Source organism: Zalophus californianus, chromosome 2 (assembly GCF_009762305.2).
Source record: "Zalophus californianus isolate mZalCal1 chromosome 2, mZalCal1.pri.v2, whole genome shotgun sequence".
In the NCBI taxonomy this organism is placed as follows: Eukaryota; Metazoa; Chordata; class Mammalia; order Carnivora; family Otariidae; genus Zalophus; species Zalophus californianus.
Genome location: NC_045596.1, coordinates 154,599,043 through 154,624,745, shown reverse-complemented (window position 1 = coordinate 154,624,745; position 25,703 = coordinate 154,599,043). Strand labels below are relative to the sequence as shown.

Genomic DNA, 25,703 nt, shown 5'->3' with positions numbered 1-25,703 from the left:
GCAGGGGGAGCAGCAAGCAGAGGGAAAAGGGGAAGCAGGCTCCTTGCCGCGCCCGATGCGGGGCTCGATCCCAGGACCCTGGATCATGACCTGAGTCAAAGGCAGATGCTTAACTGACTGAGCCACCCAGGCGCCTCTGTTGGGGTTTAGTTTCTTAACAAACCTGGTAGAAACTGGAACTTGTCACCCAGTAGACTTGTGTATAATACAGAAGCAAAGATTCCCAATCCACCAAGATGGAAAACGGGATAAGGTTTTATTACGCATTTGCGCTCTGGGATCAATGTCCTGGATCAAATCCCGGCTCGCGGGCACTAGCATGTGATGCTGGGCAGCTCCCTTACCATCGCTAGGTCTCATTTTCCCATCTGCAAGGGCGGGGGCTAGTGATAGTGACTCATCTTTTAGGGTGAGGATGGTGCCTCACTGACCTAATGTATGTAAAGACGTATATACTAACTACCTACCCACTGTTCTCATGATTAAAGAGTAAAGCATTGGTTAGAAGTACAGTAAGGATGCCTGCTGACCCAGGTTAGGGGTTTTCCGCTAAGGATTCTATTTCAGGTGAGTTCTTCGGGTCCCTGGTGGCACATGTTAAGGCACTGCCAACCTTCTGCTGCTGCTTTTCTTCCTCTGTAAAATGGAGAGAGAGAGTCTTCATTTATTCGGCCAACTTTTTATCATGTGATCCTGCGGGCTTTTGCGCTGGAGGCGAGACACGGTCCCAGCCCTCAGCTCCTTTACTTGTAGGGGTGGGACATTTGGATGGAGAGTCACAATGGGAAACGATCCGTGTTACCAAAGAGGTGCAAACCAGGTATGGTTAGAACACGCGGAGGAAGGGGCCACTGTTTATAGACACGCACCCCACCTGTCTCAGGGAGGTCAGGCTGCATAAAGGGACTCAACATTTCTCTACAATGGGAGCGATTGAAAGATCATGATTTTACGTTGTATTAATGCCCGTGTGCCTCCTCACTGAGAAGCCTGCTGGTTCTAAATCCAAGACAGGAGCTATAGGCTGGTGAGGATGTGAGATGAATGTAAAGGAGAGTATTTTCTATGTGCACTTGACCCAGGGCGACCACCTGCCGTCTTCCCATCTTCTGGAGAGACTGCATTGCTCAGGCTGCCCCCTGCGCACCGTGCCTGTCAGCAGGACCGAGTACCATCAACCCCATTCTGCAGATAAGGAAATGAAGACACAGCCCAGAAAAGAATATTTGGGGCAATTTTTACTCTTCAAAAGAACTTAGGTGTTGGTTAATTTAATAGGCTCATTTCATGGAAGAGAAATTAAAATGCAGAAAGTCAGTATCTTGCCCCAGATCATCCAGCCCATAGTTCCAGATTCCTGGCCACCTCTCTTTCCATTGAGGATCCAGTGTGGGGGTTTCTCTAGAATGGACTCTCTCAGACTCTACTTTGTCCACGAATGGAATCTAGTATGGCTCCTGGTGCCTCCCGTGTGTGAACGGTAGTGTGTTGGCAGTGCCTGATAAGCTCGTCTGACAGACAGCCTTCTCCATCCTCCTCGCCCCACCCCTGTAACCCAGATGCAGAAATGTTTAGAACATCTGGTGACTGCTGAGGCACGTTAAACCCTGGGAACCCAAACTGGAGCCAAAACTTGCTATGCCCTGTGGGTCATTCGGCGTGATGAGAAACTTGCGTTCATGGGACCTGCGAAGACCACCCCGACTTGGGGACGAAGCCTTAGCATGAAGCTAATGCACAGCCTAACGATCTTGACCCGAAGAGGGGCACATGGGTTGGCTTGTGACTATCATAAGATCTTACCAAAATCTGGATCTGGGTTAGGGCTCTTCAGAGATACAGGGAGAGAGAGGGAGGGAGAGAGAGAGAGAGAGAGAGAGAGAGAAGATTGGTTGGTCTTAAGGAGCCGGCTCTCGTGGTTGTGGGTGGGCAGGCCTGGAGACTCGGGAGGGTCGCTGCTGCAGCCTTGAGCCCGAGGCTGTCTAGAGGCAGACTTCCTTCCCAAGCAGTGCCCTTGCCAGGCTGGGAGGTCAATGCCGTGTTGTGGTGTAGCCACTCTCAGGATGAGACGCTGGGGTTGGTTTCCAGCCATCTAAACCTTAAGACTACTGGAGATGTGGCTCTCTTTCAGGGCAGACATGGAAACTTTTGTGTCATTTCTGCAGCACTCGGGCTGGGAGTTTGAATCCCTGGACTCGTCCTTTTCTTCCCCCGACTTTGTCCAGTGTAATTAGGAACAGCCAGCCAGTCTTGTTAGACTCAGTTTGACAGAAATGTTCTAAGGAATCAAATCTCCACGGTCAACCCAAACTTAGCCTCTTATGAGAAGTATTTGATAGGAGAATCCAGGGGTGATATTTTGAGCTTCTCTGTTGCCCCAGCACGCCATGGACTGGTAGTGCTCTCTTTACTACCAGGAATAGAGGCCTTAGTGCCTTTAAATTAAATCAGATTAGAGAGGTAATTCTAGAAACCCCAGGACTGATTCAGAAAACTTTTGATTCTGTTCCACTGGAACTGCTCTTGGTTCCCAAATCTGACAGGGTTATCCATGGAGAGGCCCTCGGCTGTTGAATTCTGGCCTGGGCTCTCTGAGAGGGGAGGGAGAGTGGCTGTGTGTGTCCCTGTCCCAGTTGGTTTTTTACTGTGCTTTTGTGGCTGCCTTTTGAAATACACGTACATGGTTTCCCATTGTTTCTACCCTGGATTTGTCCTCCTGCTCTCGTTCATGGGAAATGACTTAACTGTCAGAGCCGGGAGCTGTCAAACATTTCTGAACCCCAGCCTCGCATTTCTTCTTCATGAATGCACTCAGGCCCCAGGCTCGTGGTGAATAAACACCACCCCCAGGGCCTTGCAGTTCCCGGCCATCCTAGAGAGCCTGCCAGAGGCTGGCTCAGGGTCACATCCTTCAGTTTAGACTTTGCCTGGAGAAGAAAATCATGAAGGTCTGTCTGACTGCCGCCAAGAAAGAGTCAGCAGTGTGTTTAGAGGAGTGCGTAAAGGCCGTTTCAGCTTATTTCATGATGTATTATTATTATTGGTACTTCTTTCTGGCACGCAGTTGAGTTGGTGTCTGTGGCCTGAGTGAAGTCCGAAAGCTCATCCACGGCTCCCTCCAGTACAGTGTTTATAAAATGGGAGAGGTGCCCTGGGAAGGGACTGGGAGGCCATTAAGACCTGAAGGCAGAGCCCCCCACTTGTGGTCCCACATTTCCCTGGAGGCGGAGGCCCCCTACAGGATGGCTTAACTCCTGCCCTGTCTTTGGGGGCTAAAGAAAAGAAATCAGTCGAAAGCCAGCAAGAATCTCTGAATCCCTTGGAATGTGAACAGGTCAAAGCAGAAATGAGCCACAAGATGCCTCCCTCCTTCTCCAGGATCCCCATCTTGGCTCGGCCCTGGGCCAGGAGTCCTGCGCGGCCTCGGTCTAAGGAGGCAGGTCCTGGTCCGTGATGGCCTTGAAGCTCTGACCCAGTTCTGTGCTTTCCGGGGGCTGCAGGCTGGGTTCATCCCTTTGCGGGGAGGTGCGTGTTCCTGTGTACAGAGAGGACGGGAGCCCCCCGCCCCCCAGTCTGCGTTGAATTTCACAGAGTGAGATGAAGGCCACGGTCAAGGGCACTCACACTTGTGGGATCCAGGAGGTGTTACAGGAACCAGCTGCTCCTGCACGAAAGTTTCAGGGAGAGGATGAGCAAGAGCAAGTTACAGGAAAATCAGGAAAATCAGGAAAATGTTTATGCTTGTCCATGGATTTTTCAAAGACAGTCTAACCACTCTTATTCTCTGAGCGTTCTGCTCTCAAACCTATGCATGTCCACAGAACCAGGAAACCTTTAGGGTGGGATCCTTTGGTTCCCTAATGACCGGCAGAGACCTCCCCTTTGTGCTCAGGTGGTATCGGGACCTCCAGACCTGGCTGGGTCAGAAGGTGCCACTGAAAGTGCAAACCAAAAGCTGGGAGCCTGAGGTCCTGTGAGAGCCCAGGGCCCAGTGCTGGTCTGCTCGGCCATTTGCATTTATGCTGGCAGCTGCTAAGGGCTTCTCATTGTGCAGTGTTTTTCCACTTCGGGATGAGCTGGAGCCGCTTGTGCAGCCAAGCTGGCTCCTCGGACCAAATCCTGCCTGGGAGGCTTTGAGTGGGTCAGGAACTCAGGAGCCCTTCCAGGTGATTCTGAGCATTGGCCTTTGCTGGCTGGGGCCTTCCTGCCGTGTGAGGCTTTCCCCTGGGTTCTGGAGCTGGCCCTCCTGCCTGGGGATTGTTACTGATTTGCTCAAGTGAGCTGCCTGCCCTGGCCTCGAACACTCCCTTGGCTGGAGAGCTACTCCTCCGTGAAATTCCTGAGGCTGGAGGGGGCAGCCGGGAGGAGCCAGCTCTAGAGCTGCAGGAGGGAGGGTGTTGTGGTGTATTATCAAGAGATAAGTCCTTAGAAGAGGCTGGGGAGAGGAGAGGAGGTGCATTCCTGACTGGGAAGTGTTTGGCCTTGAGGGCCCTGTGTTTGGAGAAGAGGGAACCCTGTGGCTGACTGCTGTGGGGGTGGGTCGGCCCTGTGTACGATGGGAGGAGGCTGGGAGGAGAGGTGCATTCCTGGTGGCCGTCAAGGCTGGAGGAGGTCAAATTCCGGCGCTGATGCCTTCGACTAACAAAGTATTACGCCTTTCCATCAGTGTGACACACATTTATTGAGTGCCTACTGTGTGCAGGCAGACTCATTTTCTTCAGGAATTCTCCCATCAAGCGGAGAATCAGAAAATTCAAAACTGGGTGATTATTGGATTATTGGAAGGGAGGACTGGGTGAGTTGTGGATGGTGTTGGGGAAGAGATGAACTTTGATACGAAGCTGGATAATGAAGGGCATTAGATGCTTCCTTGGGAAGTTTGTTTCAATTCTTGAAGGCAGAAGGGCTGCTTAGGAGGAGTTTATGCAAGAGAATGGCGGCGGACGATTGTCGTGGAGAATGAGCAGAGGGGTGGGGAAGAACGTGGGGAAAGCAAAAGCAAACCTGAACTCTGATTGGGAGGCTCCGCGGAATGAGCCGGGGAGAAAGGAAGAAGGCCTGATGGAGAGGAAGGAATGTGGGGGGGGCCAGGGAAGAATGTAATTAAGGTGTCGAAGCACTGGCATTCAGTGGCTTTATGACTCCCGATTTTCTGGGTTGCACTGGAACAGACAGAGAGGAAGACACGATTCGAGTGAGCATCAGAGAATTGACATTCTCGGACAATGTATTAAGTCAGACTAAGCTTCTGGAAACACTGAAATCTCAGTAGTGTAACTGTGCAGGGCCCTTCATTTCTCAGGTTTACCAAGTCGGCTGTACCTCTGGTGGCTCTTGGGGACAACTGCCCTCAGGTGGTGACTCCAGGATCCTGGCTGTCTCTTGGACCCACCCAGAGGGCTGTGGACGTGTTCTCAAGGCCTTCAGCCCACTGATCTCATGTCTGACTTCCTCTCTCAGCCCAGGAGCCAGAATGGGGCAGTGCAAAGGGAGGCAGTGGGGCAATGTTGGGAGAACAGGGAAAGGGTTTGGTGAGCAGTGAGGTTAAGCTTGAGATGCCATGGGTCACCCCAATAATCGAGTCTAGATGGCATTTGGGACTGGGTGCTTGGATGCAGTCTGAGCAGGAGGTTGTTAGTAGACGTGGGAAGCATCAGTGTCAGAGGGGGAAGAGTGGGGCCCAGTGGGGGAATCTTGGGGAGCACACATTGGATCGGTGACATTGGCTGGAGGAGGTATCTGGCTATCGGCGTCCTCACCTGCGGGAGGGGGCTGGCTCCTCCTTGGAGCAGGCGATGGTGAGAGCCCGTGGCAAGAGGCCAGGCGGGTACTGATTCGCACCGGGGTGGTTTCTTTCCCCTGCTGTATCGTGAGTATACTCAGCCTTGTCTTTCTGTTTGTCAGGAACCGTGGTGTATGGTGAGCCCATCACCGCCAGCCTGGGGACTGATGGCTCCCACTACTGGAGCAAGAACTGGGCCAAGGCCGCTGCTTTTGTCACCTCCCCACCCCTGAGCCCTGACCCGACCACTCCGGACTTTCTGAACTCCTTGCTGTCCTGGTGAGTCTTGGTGTCCTGGTCACGCCCCCCATTCCCAGCCTCTCCCCAGACCAACTGACCCGTCAGGGAACAGCCTGGTGGGCAAAAGCAGCGCTGCACACAGAGAGACCTTTGTTCTTGAAATACAGATCGCTAAGCGGGAATGGGGGATTATCATGCTGACGTTGTTCTGTGGGGAAATTCCAGATAAAACGCAGGCCATCTTGAAAGTCAACCAGCGGGGATGAGGTATCAAAAGGGTTCCACTGTGGTGCAGCGTCACCCTGAGATAAGCTATCTCACAGAATGGATTTAGATACACAGCATTCTAACGAAGCTTCAGTACCGTGTCACTTCCTCCTGAATGTCCTGTCTCCTGAGGGGGGAGGATAGGCTATTTCAAAAACTTTCAGTGGCTCGGCAAATTAAAAAAAAAATCTGTCCAAGGATGCTTTGACGTCGAAGATGAGCTAAAAGCCGGCTGTGTGTTTTCCTTCCAGCGGAGATCTGCAGGTCACTGGCAGTGCCCATTGTACATTCAACACTGCCCAGAAGGCTGTAGGAAAGGACAACTTCACCCTGATCCCTGAAGGTACCAACGGCACCGAGGAACGAATGTCCGTCATCTGGGATAAGGCTGTGGTAAGGAGCCCGGGCCTCACTTGTGGACTGGTGTCAGCTTGCCCCCGCCTCCTCATCTCACGGTCATGGGTCTCATGGAAGCCTTGAAATGGCAGTGGAGAGAATTCTAGAAGTTGGTACTTGTGTGACAATATGTTTTTGGTTTGGGAATCTAAGACCGCTGCTTAGAGGTCATTTCTTCCTAAATATTACATATGTATTTATTATCGTTGTCCTCTGTGGATCAGGGGAGACTGAAAAAAAAGAAAAACCCAGAGACTCTTTAAAATAAGGACTTTTTTGATCACTCAGGAAAAAACTTTCTTAGCAACCTGGTGATGGTCTCAGTCAATCTTCCACTCTGGGAAATGGACTCAGTTTCCTTAAAACTGTCTTTTAGGGCTCTCTGGAGTTAGCCTTTCTGCCCACTGCAGGCTTCTGGCAGGCTTGTTTTGAGCGTACACCGACCTTTCTGGGGTCCTCTGGGCTCTTTGATTTTCAGTGTTGTAAAACATAAAAACAAAACAGGTTTTCGGGTTCTTAGGATTTTGTTTTTTTAGATGATGGAAGCAATATAATCCTTATTCCAAAAAGAATAAGGAAGTGAGTAAAAATCCCTCATCACACCATCTTTCAGATAACTGCAATGAACATTTTGGCAAACGTCCTGCTAGTTTTTGCCCGTGTTAGAGCACACGTGTGTGTGTGTGTGTGTGTGTGTGTGTGTGTGTAACACTGGCATCATCTATACTATTTTGTGGCCTGTTTTATGAAAACAGTGTATCATGAAAATGTCTCCACATCCTTAAATGGACTTGAAAAACTTGGTCTTTATAGCAGAAGATTCCATCTTAATGCTGGACTATAATTCATTTGTTATTCTTTGAACATTCACGTTGTTTCTGATTTTTTCTTTTTTTTTTTACTCGGACGAATATCTTGTATACACATCCTTGGACAGATCTTTAATGATGCTTGTAGAAGAAGTTTCTGGAAGTGGTATTTGTGGGTCAAAGGGCGTGTCTATAGGGCTGTTGCTATATATCGTCAAAGTTCTTTCCAGAAAGATTGCACCAATTTTATGCTGCCATGGTGTATGCCATCTTCCAGGTCCAAAGTGGTATTATCATCAGCAAAACAGAAGTATTTCTGATCTGGCTGGTGAATCTGTTTTACATTTAATCTCTTCAGTTACTGATTACAGTGAATTTCTTTTTCATGTCCTTATTGGACATTTGTATTTCTTTCTCCCTTAATACCTGCTCATTTCCTTTGCTCATTTTTCTGCTAGCTTCAGAGTAGGTTCTCTAACTCAGAAATAGGCAGAAATTTCCTCAGATTCTGTATTTAAAGGGAAGAGACGCACAAGCGGTAGAGTTGAGCTGCAGGGAAGGCTGTGAGGAGACTGGGATTAGCCGCTACAGCACGCCACGGACAGCCAGACGCCAGCCTGGGACCTCGAGCTGGGCCAGACTGGAAGCCTAGGGCTGGGCCCGTGGTTATGAAAAGAACAGTCATTTAAGCCGAGTGAGGTTTCCTGAAGAGGCACTGCAGCCCCTTCAACCTTCTTTTTTTTTTTTTTTAACTTTTCACTTTGAAATAATTGTAGATTCCGAGGAAGTTAACAAAGACAAGACAGAGGGGTCCTGGGTACCCTTCATCCTGTCTCACTGATGCATGATTATGGCACCATATCCAAGCCCACAGAGTGATGATATTGCAATGTGTGCGTGTGGTTCGGTGTCATTTTGCCATATGTAGGGTCATGTAACCACCACCACCGTCAAGACCCAGATTTCCTCCATCACCACAAAGACCCCCTTTGTGCTGCCCTGTGATAGTCACACTGACCCCTGGAGGAATCCCCACCTCGCCCCTCGTCCGTCCTCCATCTCGATAACTTCGTTATTTTGAGAATGGGCTAGAAATAAAGCTGTATGGTGTGTGGGCTTTTGAGATTGGTTCTTTCACTCTGCACAATGCCCTTAACATCCATCCAAACTGTTGTGTGGATCCGAAGTGTGTTCCTATTTTTGCTAAGTAGTGTTCCACCCTTCAACTTTTTTTTAAAAATTTTTTATTGTTATGTTAATCGCCATATATTACATCATTAGTTTTTGATGCAGTGTTCCATGATTCATTGTTTGTTCCACCCTTCAACTTTTTAACTTCCTTTTGGTGTGTGTGTGTGTGTGTGTGTGTGTGTGTGTGTGTGTGTGTCTCCTACTCCTCAGGTCACTGGGAAGATGGACGAGAACCAGTTTGTGGCTGTCACCAGCACCAATGCAGCCAAAGTCTTCAACCTTTACCCTCGGAAAGGCCGCATTGCTGTGGGATCCGATGCTGACCTGGTCATCTGGGACCCTGACAGCGTTAAAACCATCTCTGCCAAGACGCACAACAGTGTAAGTCCTGTTAACTGCATGGACCCAATCCTGAATGAATTAGAGTCCTAGAAAGGGACTGAGGCAGGGACAGTCCCAGAAAGAGCTCGCTGTGATAGAAATGAACTTTTTCCCAGGATATATTGTAACTTGTAATTTGTTAAGAAAAAAAAGAAGTTATCGTCTTATCTTTGGTCAGGACAGTAAGACTGTCACTCTTCTCAGCATTTTATTTTTTATTTTTTTTTATTTTTTATTTATTTATTTATTTTAAAGATTTTATTTATTTGACAGAGAGAGAGACAGCGAGAGAGGGAACACAAGCAGGGGGAGTGGGAGAGGGAGAAGCAGGCTTCCCGCTGAGCAGGGAGCCCGATGCGGGGCTCAATCCCAGGACCCTGGGATCATGACCTGAGCCGAAGGCAGTCGCTTAACCAACTCAGCCACCCAGGCACCCCACTCTTCTCAGCATTTTAGAGTTCTTTACAGGTAGAGTTCTCTGTAGACCTTCAGAGCCTCCAAAGTCATGCCAGGACATCAGAAGCTTCTAGAAGTCAGGCACCGTCCCATTTTCACAGTTGGGGGCAGTACCTTTCATGGCAGTGCCTGCCACAAGGGACCCGCAGCAAACATTCAGATGCCCACTGGGCACTTTTATTCTTTTAAGCCACTGCTTAGCGTTACAGCCACACCTACTTGTAACTTAGATCACAACCTCCTGGGGGTCCAGAATGGCCTCTGCGGGCAGAGCTCCTAGGGTCCTGCCCAGTGAACCTTACCTGTTCATCTGCATTAACAACACAGTCCCATTTACTCTTCATGGGGCCTTCTCAGTAAAGACATGGCACCATGATCCCAGTTACGTAGTGGGAAGATGGTACACGGAAGCTTCGAGAACTGAAGTGACCGGTCTGAAGCTACATAGCGATTTTGTGAATTAGAGCCCCAAATTGTCCAGGGTTCTTCCCTACCAGACTGCATATGCAGCCTCTTGGCCAGGCTTAGATGGAGGGAATGCTTCCCCAACCTGACAGTCCTTTCTGCAGAGGAAGGTGGGCGAACTGGGCTCGTTATTTAAGCTGTGGATGACCTACCTAAGGAGTTTGCATGTGGAGCCCTGACCGTGGCAGAAGAGAGGATGTGACGGAGAGATGATTCGAGAAGATGCATCACTGCCAAACCTTTCCGGAGCAATAGCACTACCCTACTTTTTACCTCCAGGCAACCCCATGGAAGGAAAGTGCCTCTGTTCTGTCCTCACCTGATTCGGAGAGTCCACACTAAACACATTTGTGCAGCATTAATCATCTGGGAGAATACAAATGAGAGGCTTTCCCTGCGTAATACAGTGTTTCATGCCACTGGGCTAATTAGCTTTAATTTGGAGCATTTAGCTAACTATTAACTGAGCCCCATTGCTAAAGCTTCTGCTTGGGCTTTTCAGGCATCCAGCCAGATGAGTCATTTTAGGGAGCCAGGGTTGGATGTAAGTTAAAATGTTTATACCTGGTGAGCAGCGAAGCCTCACTGCCTCGCGGATTGACAGAGGGTGTACCTCTGTGTACCCTGAGCTGGGATCGGACCATTGGGCTTGTTAATTTTAAGTGACGTAGCGTGGGGCTACGTCATGGGGCTGGTTCTTCCCATCTTTTAAAAATGGGGGAATGGCTCAAAGCCCTTTTAGGCATTTGTGATGTGTCATCTACGTGCAATTATACTCAACATAGGCGTCTTATGATGGCTTTGTCATTAAAGAACTTGCAGTCTTACTGTGAAAGGACAATAAAAAAAAAAACCAGACAGTGGATGAGTGAACATTTCCTAAATGCCTAGTCTGTGCCAAGTACTGTGCTGGATGCTTTTGTTCATTTTATTTCCTTCAATCTTGGCATCAGTCCTGCAGGGCGGGCTTTATCCCTGGAGCTGAGTCTCAGGAGTGTAAGGGACTTGTCCAAAGTCACACAGTTGGGGTGTGGCAGACCTGAGATATATGAACCCAGGGTTGTCGCCAGTCCTCCAGTAGGAGCTTGTTAGAGTGTAGACACAGCTGTGGAGTAAAAGATGGGGCTCGATGCCCTCAGGATGACGCACAGCCTGTCTGAAGGTCACTTCAGAGATGACAGGATTCTGACAGCGTGAGCTATACACATATGTTACTTTTTTGTCGTCATATCCATGTAAGCCGCAGGGGACAGGCAGATGGAGAACCTGTAGTTGTGAGACGGGATTCAAGTGATCTGCTCAGAGTTCCACACACAACTCCTGGATTTCACTAGATCTGAGATGCCTTCGATTTGAAGCTGTTCCCTGAGTTTGTATACCACCGTGAAAGAAGAGACACTGCTTTGAGTCTGCTACAAGACTTCTTTACAGATAGACTATGATACCTAGGGCTCACCTGTGCTTCACACAGGATAACTAAGAGGTGAATCTGCCCTGGAGAAAGGGGGGACAGAGACTCTTGTGAGTCTCAACACTGGCACTGGGTGCCGAGCAGGCAAAAATGGCTCCTGAGGAGAGGAGCTGCAAGCCGGTCCTCCCGCACATTGAATTCCTTCTGCCACAGTGGTGTAGAAAAATGCCACGCCGAACATTTAATGTAAAATGGCCTCAGTGTGTCATCCCCTGGGCCAGTGGGAAAAGCAAAGCCAGATCCCACTGGCAGAGCTCAGTTCTGGGGAGACTGACAAAGGGTTGCATAGCTCCGTTGCTGTGAGAAACATACTGATTCCAGGGATGAGTGTCTTCAAATGGGCGAAAGACAGTCCCAGACTTGGGGACACACACTCTGGTCCCGGAGTGCGTATGTGGAGCCCCCCCCCGCCCCCCCGCAGGTGCGTCTCTGCCTCATTCCTTGGGTAGCTTCCACAGGATTCTTTGGGGGTCTCAGAACAGTGCCAACAGCCTTTCCTTGCTGTTTTCAATTAACACCACGGCATCCTGACACTGAATGCGAGCTGTGAAGCCAGCCCGGGCCTTCCCCATCCTTCCGAGCCACTGCGCCAGGCAGACGTGTTCTCCTAAACCGCACTGTCCGGTTATAGCTCTCTCCGCAGACTGGTTCCTTAATGCTGATAAGCTGTCTCACTTTCCCCAGAAGGCCATGCTTTCTTTCTTTCTCTCTGGTGAGAGCTTCCTGTTGTGAACTCTCCAGCCACAGCTGTTCGTGCCCGTGAACAGGGCAGGCAGGAAGAAGCGCGGGGCATTGTGGAACCTGGGGAAGGAGCAAGGGGTGAGCCGAAGCTGGGGCTTGGGCCTATGGCACGTGGACTAGTGCCTCCTCTTTTCTGTTGCCTTCTTCTGCAACAGCAGACTCACGTGCACGTGAAGATCCCGCCTGTTTTCCGAGAAGATGCACGGATAGGTCACTCCGCAAAGCTTGACGGTAAAAGGATAGCCGTGTGGTTCTGGAAGTTAACGAGACACCAACATTTTATTGAAAGCATTGGCTCGAGTTCCCACAGGCTTTCCATTCAGGGACTGCCGTTGAACCACGTCGCTAACAGACTGGAAAATTAGGACCGCCAGTGGGAAAACCTGCTCGTGGATGGCCCATTTCGAAATTTAGAACTTGGTCAGAGAAGATCTTAGGATTTTAGCCCGATGGGTGCTTAAGTCAATGAGGACGAAGTCCCTGCTAATACAGGGAATCACTTCCTTTATGTTTGTGTAGCATTTACAAACCCTCATGCTTTTTTTCCACACAGTTTTTCTGCTCAAGTATTTTTCCCCCAGGTTTTTGAGAGGCAGGAAAAGATGATTCCGTATTCCAGACAGGGAAATCGAGACAGAGAGATTAAGTTCCTGCTGGGGTGGCCAGTCAGGACAGGGACTTCATCTCTGGACCTTTCTTTTGTCTGCGAGATCTTGGGCAGGGTGTATGCTAAAGTTAATGCGCTCTCTCTTACTAGTCTCTCGAGTACAACATCTTCGAGGGCATGGAGTGCCGTGGCTCTCCACTGGTGGTCATCAGCCAGGGGAAGATCGTCCTGGAGGATGGCACCCTTCATGTCACTGAAGGCTCTGGGCGCTACATCCCCCGGAAGCCCTTCCCTGATTTTGTTTACAAGCGTATCAAGGCGAGGAGCAGAGTGAGTAGCTTTGATCTTGCAGACTGTTTTTATTATGGGCTAAGTTCAATTCCATACATGCTGACTGAGCACTTTGAGTTAGAATGTTGAGATGGGTGTGGAGGAGGGGGTGGCTCAGGAATAAGGGACACATGATCTTTTTTATTTCTGGAGTTCAGAATACCAGTGGATGAGTCAGGTGTGTGTCCATAGCCAGCCAGAATGAAGTAAGACTGTGGTATGTGCTGGGATGAGAAGTGTGCAGTGAGGTTCAGAGGAGGCAGCCACAGCTGTGGAGTCTTAGGGGAAAGTGTCATGGGGAGAGGGCATTTTGAGTTGGGTTTTGAGGGTTAGGTAGGAGTTTGAGAAGTCAGAGAAGGGAGCCAAGGGAATTAGAATGAGCATGGAAGATGTAGAGTGTATTCAGGGCATGATAAGGCACTGGTGCTTGGGGACTATGAGGCAGAGAATGGATGGAGCTGTGAGGGAATTACAGAGAGTGAGATTGAAAGGAAAGTTGGCGGCCAGATCTTGAATGTGAGACCAAATCTCATCATGATGTGTTTGTGGAGTTTTGGCCTTGGGTGTAAGTTAAAGTGCCTTGGCGGTGGGGGGGGGGGGGGGGGGGGGGGGGGGGGGGGGGGGGGGGGGGGGGGGGGGGGGGGGGGGGGGGGGGGGGGGGGGGGGGGGGGAGGGAGGGACAGTGGTAAGAGATGTTAGTTTTTGTAGCATAACCAGCTACCCTGGGTCTCCCTTGTGGGAACTGTGGCCTGGAACAGTGGGGGCTGGCTCCTCACTGACATCTGTCCCTGCCGTATGTGTCCATAAGGGAAGCCCTCTATCCCTACATCTCATACACCCTTCCTGACCGCCGTTCCCACCCCTTTGGAGAGTCGCCAGGGAGACTCGCCCTCTGAAGATGGCCTGAGTCAGGGGGCTCTTGTGTTTTGTAGCTGGCAGAACTGAGAGGGGTTCCTCGTGGCCTTTACGACGGACCTGTGTGCGAGGTGTCTGTGACACCCAAGACAGTCACTCCGGCCTCCTCGGCTAAGACGTCTCCTGCCAAGCAGCAGGCCCCACCTGTCCGGAACCTGCACCAGTCTGGATTCAGCTTGTCCGGTACGGTTGTGGTTTGCTTAGGGCCCGGTCCTGCAGGGCCGTGCTCGCAGCGCAGGCCCCGTTCAGTCTGACTAATGAGGGTACGGGCAGGATGTAGTCTCAGTCAGTCACAAGCTGAAACAGTGTTATTTTATATACAGTTCTACTCTTTCAAGTAAGGGACTCCACGAGCTTTTGCAAGGAGTGCTTTCCAGGGTCGCTGATTGCTTTGGCGATTTTAGGTCGGCCCCCTTTTTTGTAGTTTAAACTTGCAGTGAGGTTTTGAGACAGGGACGGAGAATGGGCCTGGCCCTTTTTCTCCTGGCTGTGCTGTTTTGGTTGAGAGCGGACCTCGCGACACCTCGTGGAACTCGCTGGACTGTTTTGACCCCCACCCCTGTCTCCTCTCCAGGTGCCCAGATTGATGACAACATTCCCCGCCGCACCACCCAGCGCATTGTGGCTCCCCCTGGTGGCCGTGCCAACATCACCAGCCTGGGCTAGAGGCCCGGGTCGCAGCCTGCTTGGGGACGGGGGAATGGGACACCTGAGGACATTCTGAGACTTCCTTCCTAACTTTTTTTTTTTTAAGAGCCTGTGATAGTTACTGTGGGGCAGCCAGTTCATGGGGCTCCCTCTTGGGCCCTGCACTCCGTCCCTCACCCGGAGTCACTGATTTTGCTCACCCACTTCCCTATACATCTAAGGAACATCACACCCAAGTCTCTCCACCAACCCCATACACGGAACTGCATCCAACACTCAGACATGCGAAACAAAGCAAATCACAACGAGGGCATTTTTCATCTCTAACTTCTGTTGTACTTGTTACCATCTTCCTTTTCATGGGGGGGGGGGGGCGGGTGGGGGAAGATAAAGTGAATTGCCCAGAGCTGCCTTTTTCTTTTTAAATTTTTAAAAGTTTTCTTCGTGGGTCTGGGAGAGGGTGGGTAGGGAGGGGGAGAGTAGTGTTTTGTTTTGTTTTGTTTTGTTTTAACATACTAAATTGGGAAGCCTAATTCAACATTAATACAAGGGGTTTGAACTGGACATCCTAATGATGCAATTATGTAACCATCAAGCTGCTTCAGGGTGGTTGGCAAACTCATGTCCCCCCTGAGAGGCTCCAAAATGTCCACATTGCGTTCCTTCGTCTTCTGGGTCAACTGTTGATAAAGGGCAGGTTTTCTTTTTGGCCTAGATTTTGCTGCAGATTACATTTTTCGAGGATTCTCTTCTCCTTTCTTAACATCCTTTCTGCTCTCTCTCTCTCTCTCTCTCTCTCTCTCTCTCTCTCTCTCTCTCTAGCTTTCTCATTCATGACTATTTTCATGTCTGTCCCTTTCTTCGTGTTTCCTTCAGCCCTTGTCTCTGAGACCCATGTTTTTCTCTCTGTCCCCCCGTGTCTTCTCAGATGACCAGGTCTCCTGTTCTAGTGTGGTCTTAAGAACCTGCCTGGAAGGCTGTGAGCTTTGTCATTGCAACCACAGTACTGTGCTGTCCTAGTCTATATACGACTGGTGCTACCCACCCGCCACCACCAGGATAGGTGTTTGAGTTCGGGATGCTTCAAGGGGCAGCGAAGGGCTGAGCCACCCACACTGTCACCTGTGGGCTCAGAGTAGAACCTCAAACAGTACTGAGATGTTGCAGAAACCTGAGGCTATAGGACCTAAGTTTTTTCCTCCATGCAGTGCTAACTAGCTAAAGAAAGACGCGATCAAATCTGTAAATTGAGCCCCATGACCCAAGTGAACCAGTCAGCCTCAAGCCAGTCACCAGCTCAGTGTTGAGCTGGGAGGAGTCTGACCCTGGGGCCTGCTGTTTCCCAGCTAAGTATCTTTTGGGGTTCCAGAGCATGCTGGGGCTTCTCGCTTCGGGGCAAAAAATATTTTTTCTTGTTCACTTATTTTGGAAGATACCATGCCATACCTTGACACGGGGGATACATTCTAAGACCCCCACTGGATACCTGAAATCGCAGATAGTACTAAACTTGATATATATTGTTTTCTTCCCATACATACTTGTGATACACTTTAATTTATAAATTAGGCACAGTAGGAGGTTAACAACAACAATAAAATAGAGTAATCATAACAGTATACTATAATAAAAGTTATGTGAATGTGGTCTCTCTCAAAATACCTTCTTCTACCGTGTTCACCCTTCTCGTGATGACGTCAGCTGATAAGATGGCTATGTGATGGGATGGAGTGACGTGAATGACAGGCACTGTGACGTAGCGGCGGGCTCCTGCTGATCTTCTGACAGTACGTCAGAGGGAGGAGCACCTGCTTCTGGACTTCGGTTGACCGCAAAGAACTGAAACCTCGAAAAGCAAGACCACAGATGAGGGGGGACTACCATATAGGGAGGCCTTCTAAACCCAGAAAATCTTTGGGAAATTCGATTTAGAGTCTGTTTTACTTTGTAAGGGGAAAAAATCTGTTGAAGGAGCGATACGTCCCGTCAAGAGCTGTTGTGGGGAGAAGATCTTACAAATCCAGCATGTGGCCCCCGTAGAGACCGCAGGTGACCTTATGTCCATGCCCCCGCCCTCGTCCCTGTGACCCTTCCCGCTAGCTGCCTTCCTGCCGGGCCCTGTCTTGGCTGATTCGTGTTGCATTTCCTTCCAAACGCGTTTACAGGTTCTCTTAAGCAATGTTAACGTTTGCAGGCTTTTATCGAACCAAATCTGCTTTTGTAAAGCATAACATGGAAAAGTAGGTCACATCATTACACTCATCTCTCCACATATTTTGCCTTTGGGGTTATGGTTGGGGTTTATTTTTGTTGTTGTTGTTTATTTGTTATTTTAAAAGTAAATTGCACTTTTAAAGAATAATTGGTTAACTTAATATATTTGCTTTTTTTTTTTCTCACCTGCACTTAGAGGAAATTTGAACAAGTTGGAAAAAAAATTTTTTTTTTGTTTCAATTCTAAGAAACACTTGCAGCTCTTTTAGTATTCACTGAGTCTTCCTGTTTTTCCTGTACCAGGTCATGGTGATTTTGGTTATTTTGATTGTTTTCTTAAAACGATGTAAAACCTGAAGATTTCTGCAGGCTGTGTAAGCATGTTTACCTGTTGGCTTGCTTTGTGTGTCTGTTAAATGAATGTCATATGTAAATGCTAAAATAAATGGACAGTGTCTCCGAACTGAGTAACTACAGTGACTTGATGCTCTAAAACAGTGTAGGACTTAATAATAGATGGTTTCTAATCCTTGGAATTGTGATTGTGACTCATGAGTGGAGGAACTTTCAGTGCTAAAGCTGATAATGTGTGTAGCCAGGAGAGTACCTTTTTTTTTTTTTTTTTTTGTAACCACTGTCCTAATGGCAAAATAATTATGGTAAAAAAAAAAAAAGTCTCGTGTTTATTATTCCTTAAGAACTCTGTGTTATATTACCATGGAACGCCTAATAAAGCAAAATGTGGTTGTTTCAGGGGTGTGTCTGTGTTGAGATGTTCAAGGAGGCAGTTGCTTGGCCCGGCCCGCCTGCAACCTTCCTTCCTGAAGCATTCGCGGGTGTCTTTGGCCTGGCTTTGGTGACGGCACCCATTCAAGAGTTTTCACTGCATGTTGTAAACTTGTAGGCAGCTCTGAGCTTATGTCCAGGCCACTGAGGTCTAATGCCGAACAGAACTCTGTATGGTAGAGCTGAGCGTGAGACATTCATAGACTCTACCCTAGAGAGAGTGTGAGATCTTCCTTCTAGAATCAAACTGCAAGCACAAGTTTGGAAGTGGGAATCTGGGGGTGGAGTGGGGGTACCATACAGGTTGGTGTGGTGACCTCTGTGCTCTCTGCGTCCATATAGCTGATTGACCCTGGAAAAATCTTCAAGCCACAAGGGGGCATACAAGATAAGAGACGGGTTGACTTGCATCCAAGGCCCAGTCAAATAAGCTTGCAGGAAAGCAGGACATAGAGTACATGTTCCTCCTCCACCCGCAGAGCAAGTGCCAGGAATGCACGTTGGGGGGGGGGGGTGAGCCACGCCAACCCCAGCAGGCTGGCTGCTAGGTTCCCACGGTTACCTTGTTAACTGACACTGGTATATTGGGTCTGAAGACACTGAATGAAGAAAATGTGTGCTTGGGGCTCCCCAGGTCCAACCTACAATTGATGAAGTCTTAATTCCTTCCTTTCTTCCTTTCTCTTTGTTTTCTATCCAGCCCTGCCCAAACAGGATATGGTTTGGTTTACAAAAATATATACACCATACCAAGCTTTATAAACTAGAGTGTTTGAAGGGAAAATAAGGCCTGAGTGGGGTTCGTACCACTCACCTGCCATGAGATTGTACACTTGGGAGGGAGCTCTGAGTGTTCTAACAGCAAATACAAAAAAGGGAGATGTGGCCGGAAGACCACAAAACATTTATAGTGACCAGAAGATATGTTAGTCCTTCAGAAGAAAAACAGGTTTCCTGCCCTCAGCTCTACTGGCAAGTCCTGGCGACCCCTGTAACCAGTGTTGTGTGTCTAGGGTTGGCTACTGCCCTCACTGTATGAGATGACAGATCACTGTGAGCTAGGAAAATCAAATCTGTCCCGGAGACGGAGGCAAAAAGGCTCACCCTAAGCTTTATAGAGGACCTGTGACAAGAAGGGAAACCCCAGGCCCACAGCCCATGCTCCTTTCCCACCTGGCTTCATCCTACATCACGAAAGCCCTCCTGCTCATGCCTGTGGACAGCTCAGCCCCGTGTCCCAGGAGTTCTTCCCAACCCCTAGCAAACAGCCGCCCCAAGGCTGTCTTCCCCGGCTGTGAGGTCTGCCCTCTGGGAGAGGCCCAAGTGGGTGCTGGGAGAAGGCGTGGGTCCATCTGAGCGGGGAATTGCAGGGAAGCCAGAGAGCAGGTGCCCTAAAGAGAAGGTCCTATGGGCGCCACCTGGCTAGATGATGGAGCCAGGTAGAGAACTCTTCGGCGGTGTGATTTAATACAAAGATTTTATTTTATTATTGTTTTAAAGATTTATTTATTTATTTTGGAGAGAGAGAGAGCACAAGGGGGGGAGGGGCCGAGAGAAAGAGGGAGAGAGAGAGAGAAGCACACTCCGCACTGAGCGGGGAGCCTGATGCAGGGCCCGATCTTCCCACCCTGAGATCCTGACCTGAGCCGAAATCAAGAGTCGGAGGCTTAACCGACTGAGCCACCCAGGCGCCCCTCCAAAGACAGATTTTAAAGCATCTAGGGAAGGCAAGCGGAATGCAGCCCCTTCGGGAAGGGTTTCTGTCTTGTGTAGCTGTGAATTGAAAGTAATATTGTCTGGCAAGTTTCTATAGCACACATATTCTGTAAGAAAAGGCAGATTTGTTCTTTTCTCATTGATTGAGGTGGGGATAAGTTTGGATGGTGCCACTGATGAGGTCCGCATCTTTCGGAAAGCTTCTATTGGCCTCATTTGCCCTTCCTGCAAGATAGAGGTGATGTTATCTACTCAACCTACCTCTCAGTTTTAGGACCAAACCGGAAAGGACAAGCCATAAGTCAGATGTGGTGCAGAGCAGAGGATTGCAAAAGAGCAATAGGAACCTGCTGGAAACAGTGTCTTCAGTGTCTGTCCTAAAATAGAACTAGATTAGCAGATGACTGGTGACGGCAGAGGTCTTTGGTTGAGGGCAGAGACTAGGACCATGCCACACCAGAGATGGTGTCGATTGTCAGACAAAACAATCTGTTGGCTAATGCCCCCTGACCGTAGCTAGCGCTTATTATTACATGCCAGGCTCTGTTCTAAAGCCATGTTAGCGGAGTTAGGCTTTGCAGCAGCCCAGGAGAGGGCACCTGGGGACAGGGGACGAGACAGAAGCACAGAGAGTTAGACAACTTGCTCAGAGCTGGGCTTTGAACCCCTCCGGTCTGGGGCCAGTGCCCATGTTCTTCATCACTATTGTTTTACTATTTCTTATGAGAAAGTTCCTGCTTAGAAGCATGTGAGGTAAGAGAGAAGGCGGAAAGCAGCAGAGAATAAGCCCGGGCAGGCAGTTAGGCAGACTCGTGGAGGGAAATCGTGGACAGGCAAGAGTTTGGCCAAAAAGAGCCTGACGATCTCATGCAGCTGACACAGATTTGGAGACATGTGGGCTCTCGGTAAGAGGAAGGAGAGGCCTACAAAAAATACACTAGGAGCTAGGAGAAAAATGGTTTGGAGGAGGGCACCAAGTGTGAAGGAGAACAATAGTCATTTGAGTATGGCTGAGTTTTATACAGCAGATTCGGGGAAATTGCATTGATTTGGTGAAAAATTACAAATCATGTATACACACACATGTACATATATAATTAATTTTTATAATGCTGTGGAAAGAAAAAAGTCATGTCTATTTTTATTTGAAAGATCTTATTTAATTATTTGAGAGAGAGGGAACACAAGCAGGGGGAGTGGGAGAGGGAGAAGCAGGCTCCCCACTGAGCAGGGAGCCCGATGCGGGGCTTGATCCCAGGACCCTGGAATCATGACCTGAGCCGAAGGCAGACACTCAACTGACCGAGCCACCCAGGCGCCTCAAAAGTAATGTCTATTGAAAATACTTTGAAGGGCACCCGCGTGGCTTAGTCGGTTGAGCATCTGACTCTTGGTCGCAACTCAGAGGTCTTGATCTCAGGGTCTTGAGTTCGAAAAAAAAAAAAAAAACAACTTTGAAAAGGAGCAAAGGGACCTAGACACATAAATGCATTGTTGTTTTTGAAGGCTGGAGTCAAGATAGGGCTGGTGCAGTCAGGACGAGGGCAGCAGATGCCACCCTTAGCAATGAGGAATGTGGCCTCCACTCAGGGCTTGGGGCCTTGAGGGATGGACATAGCAGGAGAGACTCACGGAAGGAACTCTGGGAGGATTGAAGACCAAACGCGATAGCACATAAAGTCTTATTGTTCAAATAATGTATTGCATTAAGATTTTTATGTGATTAGTTTTGGCAGCTAAGCTTTGTCTGTGCTATAGTTATGCAAACAGTCCTCATCCTAATACACTTCATCCTATAACATAGAACCATCTGGAAACATGCTACATGAGTTGGACCCAGGGTGGAGGTCAGAGAGACGTGGCCCATACTCTTCGAGCAATGACCTCGCTGGGGACCAACTATTTCCAGCTTTATCTTACAACTGTGGGGACCCCAGGGGCCCTTGATGGGACTGAAGTGTAGGCGCCTCAGGGAAGAAGGGGGCAGAAGGGGAGAACTTATTGGTTGCTGTTCACAGTTCTTAAGGGTTGATCCCTCTTCAGAGAAGACTAGATGAACGGTGGACTTTACACTGAGGCTTTCCATTTCTGGTGGTTATTCCCCTTGATTTTTCCTATCACTCCAAACAGTCGCCATTTTTATCCCTCAGTCTTTCAAAAGTCCTCTGAGTACGCAGTAAGCCTATTACAAGTCTACTTATCCATGGTGTTGCGCTCCCTCTGCTGGAGACAGTCGTCTTTTATCTTTTCTTACTTATTTAAGTGTTACGTGAGAAAGCACAGAATGGAATCAAGGACTGCCTTGTTTCTCAAGAGAACAAAGAGGAGGGTTAACTGTCTGCTGGGATGGACTGTGGGTGTCCTGCCTAGATGTAGGGAGATGGGCCGCCAGCTTTATCTTCCGCTCTGACCAGCATTCCCACTCATTCATTCCCACTACACCCATGTTTTGACGTCATACACCTTCAGTCTTGTGACTTGGTTGTCCTCTGGCTGTTAGTCTCCCCCTAGCAACTCACCAGGACCCCATGGCAGGAACTTGAACTCTCTTATTAGTTCCCATGTCCTCGAATGGTACCTGTTGAACAAACCCAATTCTGGATTCCTGACCACAGCAGCCCTGCCAGCCAGCAGCCCCTGCACCGCTCTGTCTTGATCCAGAGCATCAACCCCAGACAAGGACAGCCGCTTCGGGGTGAAGGATCTCCTGACAATTGCTTCGTTGCTCCCCGGCATCCACGCCATGTGCCAGATCGTGAGGAATGAGAATTCATGACCCACCCCCAAGCTACATGGCCTCCCTGTAGGCCACGGCTAGATTCTCAGGGGGCATCTAGCTTCCATTCTTTTCTCACTTGTCACCCACGTGTTGTCCTGGGCATCTGTCCTCTTCTGTGCTTCCTCCCCTGGACCAAACCTCCCACTCTCAAACTCTACTTACGTGCTTCATGACCAACAAACTCACTCATGTAATTCAATAAACTCCCATCCTCCCTGAAAATTCTCTTCTACAGCTTTGATTTTAAAAAGAAATCCTGGTTCCTGGACAAAATTTCATCCTTAGTCTCCTCAAGCGGAAGTTCCTCTGTATCTCACTCCCTGCATTCTCCAGGATGGTAGGGGGTGGACATGCTGCTCAAGCCTCTGTATTTCCTCCATCCTCCGCCATTTGGCTCTACTGCTCTCACACCCCGCTCACTGCTGTAATCTACTGATTCAGAGACACTTCTCATTTATGGAAGACTTTGGCACCAAAGCACGGTGTAGCTTTGCCCTCTACTACAACTCCTGTCATCAGGAGGAGTTACTTCAACATCCATGGAGATGGCCCATCTAGTATGCTAGATCTTCGATTTTATGATCCATTCTCCACTCTACCTTAGCTACCTACTCCCTGGGCCATTAATTTCCCCCAATACTCTGCTGAAATTGCTACTGTAGACATTTCCTCTCTAGCCAATCCTCGGATCCTTTTGGTTTGCTGTTCAAATACTTCCAACGCTCCTGCACTTTGGCAGCACCAAGTCTCCCTGTCCCTCATTCCGTCTGTCTTCTCTATCCACCAGCTTCCTCCTGTCTTCCTTCTGTATCCTACCTAGATTCCATGGTACATCATTTCATTCTTCTCTTGCCAACATTCTAATTCCTTGACGCTTTGTCCTTTCTCATGGTATCCTCTTTGTCAAACCACAACCCTAGATGAACCCAACCATCCTGCTCTATAACTTGGGCACGAACCACAGAATTCTGCTAGAGAAAATTACACAAGGCAGGTTGCTATCATGAGAAAATCCTGGTCACTGACTCCAACTGAACACTGACCTGTGAGCACTTCCCAGGAATCTTTTTTTTTTTTTTTTTTTTAATTTATAGGCTGGGGTCCTACTTTCCATATCTCGAGTCTCTGTCCCCCTTTTTCCCGTGTACCCGGCAGGAAACGTTCTTTCCTCCCATTTCACAAGGAAGCTATAAACCATCAAGCAGAAACTTCTTTGACCGCTCTTTCCTAGATGAATACAACTGTTGTTGCTATCCCCACTCACCCTGTCTTTCTCTCCAATCCCACATTTTATCTAAGTCCGGCCCTCTACCTGTGCCAGCTGTGCCTGCCTTCTCAGAAAATTTTATCTATATTTCCAATCTCTCTCTCTCCTGGCTAATTTTATCAACATCAAAGCATGCTCAAATATCTTTAATAAATCCCTCCCCTAACTCTACATTTCCATTCTGATACCACTCTCTTCTTCCTCGCCTCTTCAGAGCCAACTTTCTTGGATGAGGTGTCTGGGTTCACTGGATCCATTTTTCCACACCCCATTTACTCCTTAACCTATTCAAATCCTGCCTGGACCGCAAAATGACCTCCCTGTTACTAAATTCAAGGGAGATTTTCCATCTTTATCCTATCTGATCTCTTGGAAGCACTTGGTGCAATTGACTTCTCCTTTCTTTCTTTAACCCTCATTTCATTTGCTTTATTTTCTTTCTATCTCTCTGGCCATTATTCAGTATTCTTTGCCAGCCATTTCTTTACTACTTGACCTGGTATTTAGAATCTTTCAAGGCTCTGTCACAATGGCTCTTTTATTTCACTTCACCCTACATTCTCTCCCTAGGCAATCTATTCTTCCACAATTCCCTTTCTATCTATATGATAATGATTTCCAAGAGGTCGTGTGATGATGACTTCTCTTCCCAGTCAAACCCATATATCCAACTCTTACTTAAACCTTGCTTGTATGTTTATGGTCATCTCAAGCATGTGTGAAAAATATAGAGTTCTCTGTCTTCTTTCCTTTACAAATCTGTTTCAACTTCCGTGTTTCACAGAATTAAAACACAAGTTTTAAACCAAGAATCTAAACCTTCAATTCCTAGTCATCCTTCTCCCATCCTACATAACTGTGTCCAAGGTCTGCTGATTCTACCTCTTCCATATCTCTCAAATGCACAGTCTCATATCTATTCCTATTATCTTCCCTCTGCTCTTTGCCTTAGTCTCAACCACCATTATTATTTTCCTAGATAACTAAAGAATCTCTTAAGTGGATTTATTGCATCCATTTGTATTTATTTTGTTTTGTTTAACTTTTCTTGACTGAAGTATAGAGACAAAAGATGGTGCAGGTTTTAGGTGTACAGTTCTTGATTTTTCTAGATGTATGCCCCCATGGAACCAATGCCCCAGTGAAGTATATTTCCATCACCCAGAAAGTTTCCTTGTATGTTTTTCTAGTCAGTCTTTGCCACAACAACCCTGGCCCCAACCAGGGGCAACCAGTCTTCTGCTTTCTAACATCATAGTTTAGTTTTGCCTGTTCTAGAATTTCATATACATCAAATCATAAAGTATGTACTCCTTTTGTGTCCAGCTTTTTTTCTCAGTATGATGTTCATGAGATTCAATAACCCTTTCTTTCGTATTGGTAAGAAGCATTCCACTGTATGAAAATACCACAATTTGTCCATTAACCAGGGGATGGATGTTTGGGTTGTTTCTAGTTTCTGGCTATTGTGAATAAAGCTGCTGTGCATTTTATACTGACTTTTGTGGACATATGTTTTCATATGTTTTAGTAGAGATACTTAGGAGTGGAGTTTTGGTTCATAATATAGGCGCAGGTTTAATTTTCTAAGAAATTGCTGAACTATTTTCCAAAGTGGTTGTACCATCATCACACGGGCTGGTTATATATGAGAACTCCAGTGGCTCTACATACTCAAAAACACTTGAAATGATCAGACTTTTACATTTTTACCATCTAGAGATATTGTAAAATGGTTGTGTAAATCATTTGCCCATTTTTTATTAAACTCCTATTATTAAGCTCCTTATGTCTATTTTTTATTAAACTCCTTATTTCTATTTATATTCTTTATTTTATCACATCCGGCTCATAAAAATTACTCAAAATTTTTCTGGACTTAATTGAGCTAAACGCTGTCTCATTCAAGGGCCAGATAGACATGTTCCCTTGGCTACATTTTAAAGAAGTTGGCAAGACCCAGGCTTAGATGCTGCAGAAGAGAAAAGGAGAAAGAAAGCCAAGGTGAGTCAATCCACTGTCCTTTGTGTCTTTTCTCATAGACCTTTTCCTGACCTGATTTACATTTTTGACTGGTTTTCCCCAGCCAGGAGCAGCTGCTTACTTTAGAAAGCAGAATGTCTGGGAAAATATTTGGATGAAACCATACAATTAATTGCACAATAAATCCCACCAGGTACAGACTCAGTACTGAGGTTGGCTGGTACATGAGTCGACTTAACAGGAGCTACTTTGGTTGAAG

The 25,703-nt window shown here is 48.0% G+C and overlaps 1 protein-coding gene across 3 annotated transcripts in view; it reads left to right on the top strand.

Moving 5' to 3' along the window:
• The window catches only part of DPYSL2 (dihydropyrimidinase like 2), a 124,645-nt gene extending 106,979 nt beyond the window's left edge, over window positions 1-17,666 (top strand). For all 3 annotated transcript variants that reach the window (XM_027598882.2, XM_027598883.2, XM_027598885.2), the window contains exons 9-14: window positions 5,905-6,061; window positions 6,541-6,682; window positions 8,896-9,066; window positions 12,957-13,136; window positions 14,069-14,234; window positions 14,626-17,666. In XM_027598882.2, coding sequence (XP_027454683.1) covers window positions 5,905-6,061; window positions 6,541-6,682; window positions 8,896-9,066; window positions 12,957-13,136; window positions 14,069-14,234; window positions 14,626-14,717 — 908 coding nt within the window. In that variant the 3' untranslated portion in view covers window positions 14,718-17,666. The remainder of the gene's footprint in view (window positions 1-5,904; window positions 6,062-6,540; window positions 6,683-8,895; window positions 9,067-12,956; window positions 13,137-14,068; window positions 14,235-14,625) is intronic.
• The last annotated feature ends 8,037 nt before the right edge of the window (window positions 17,667-25,703 follow it).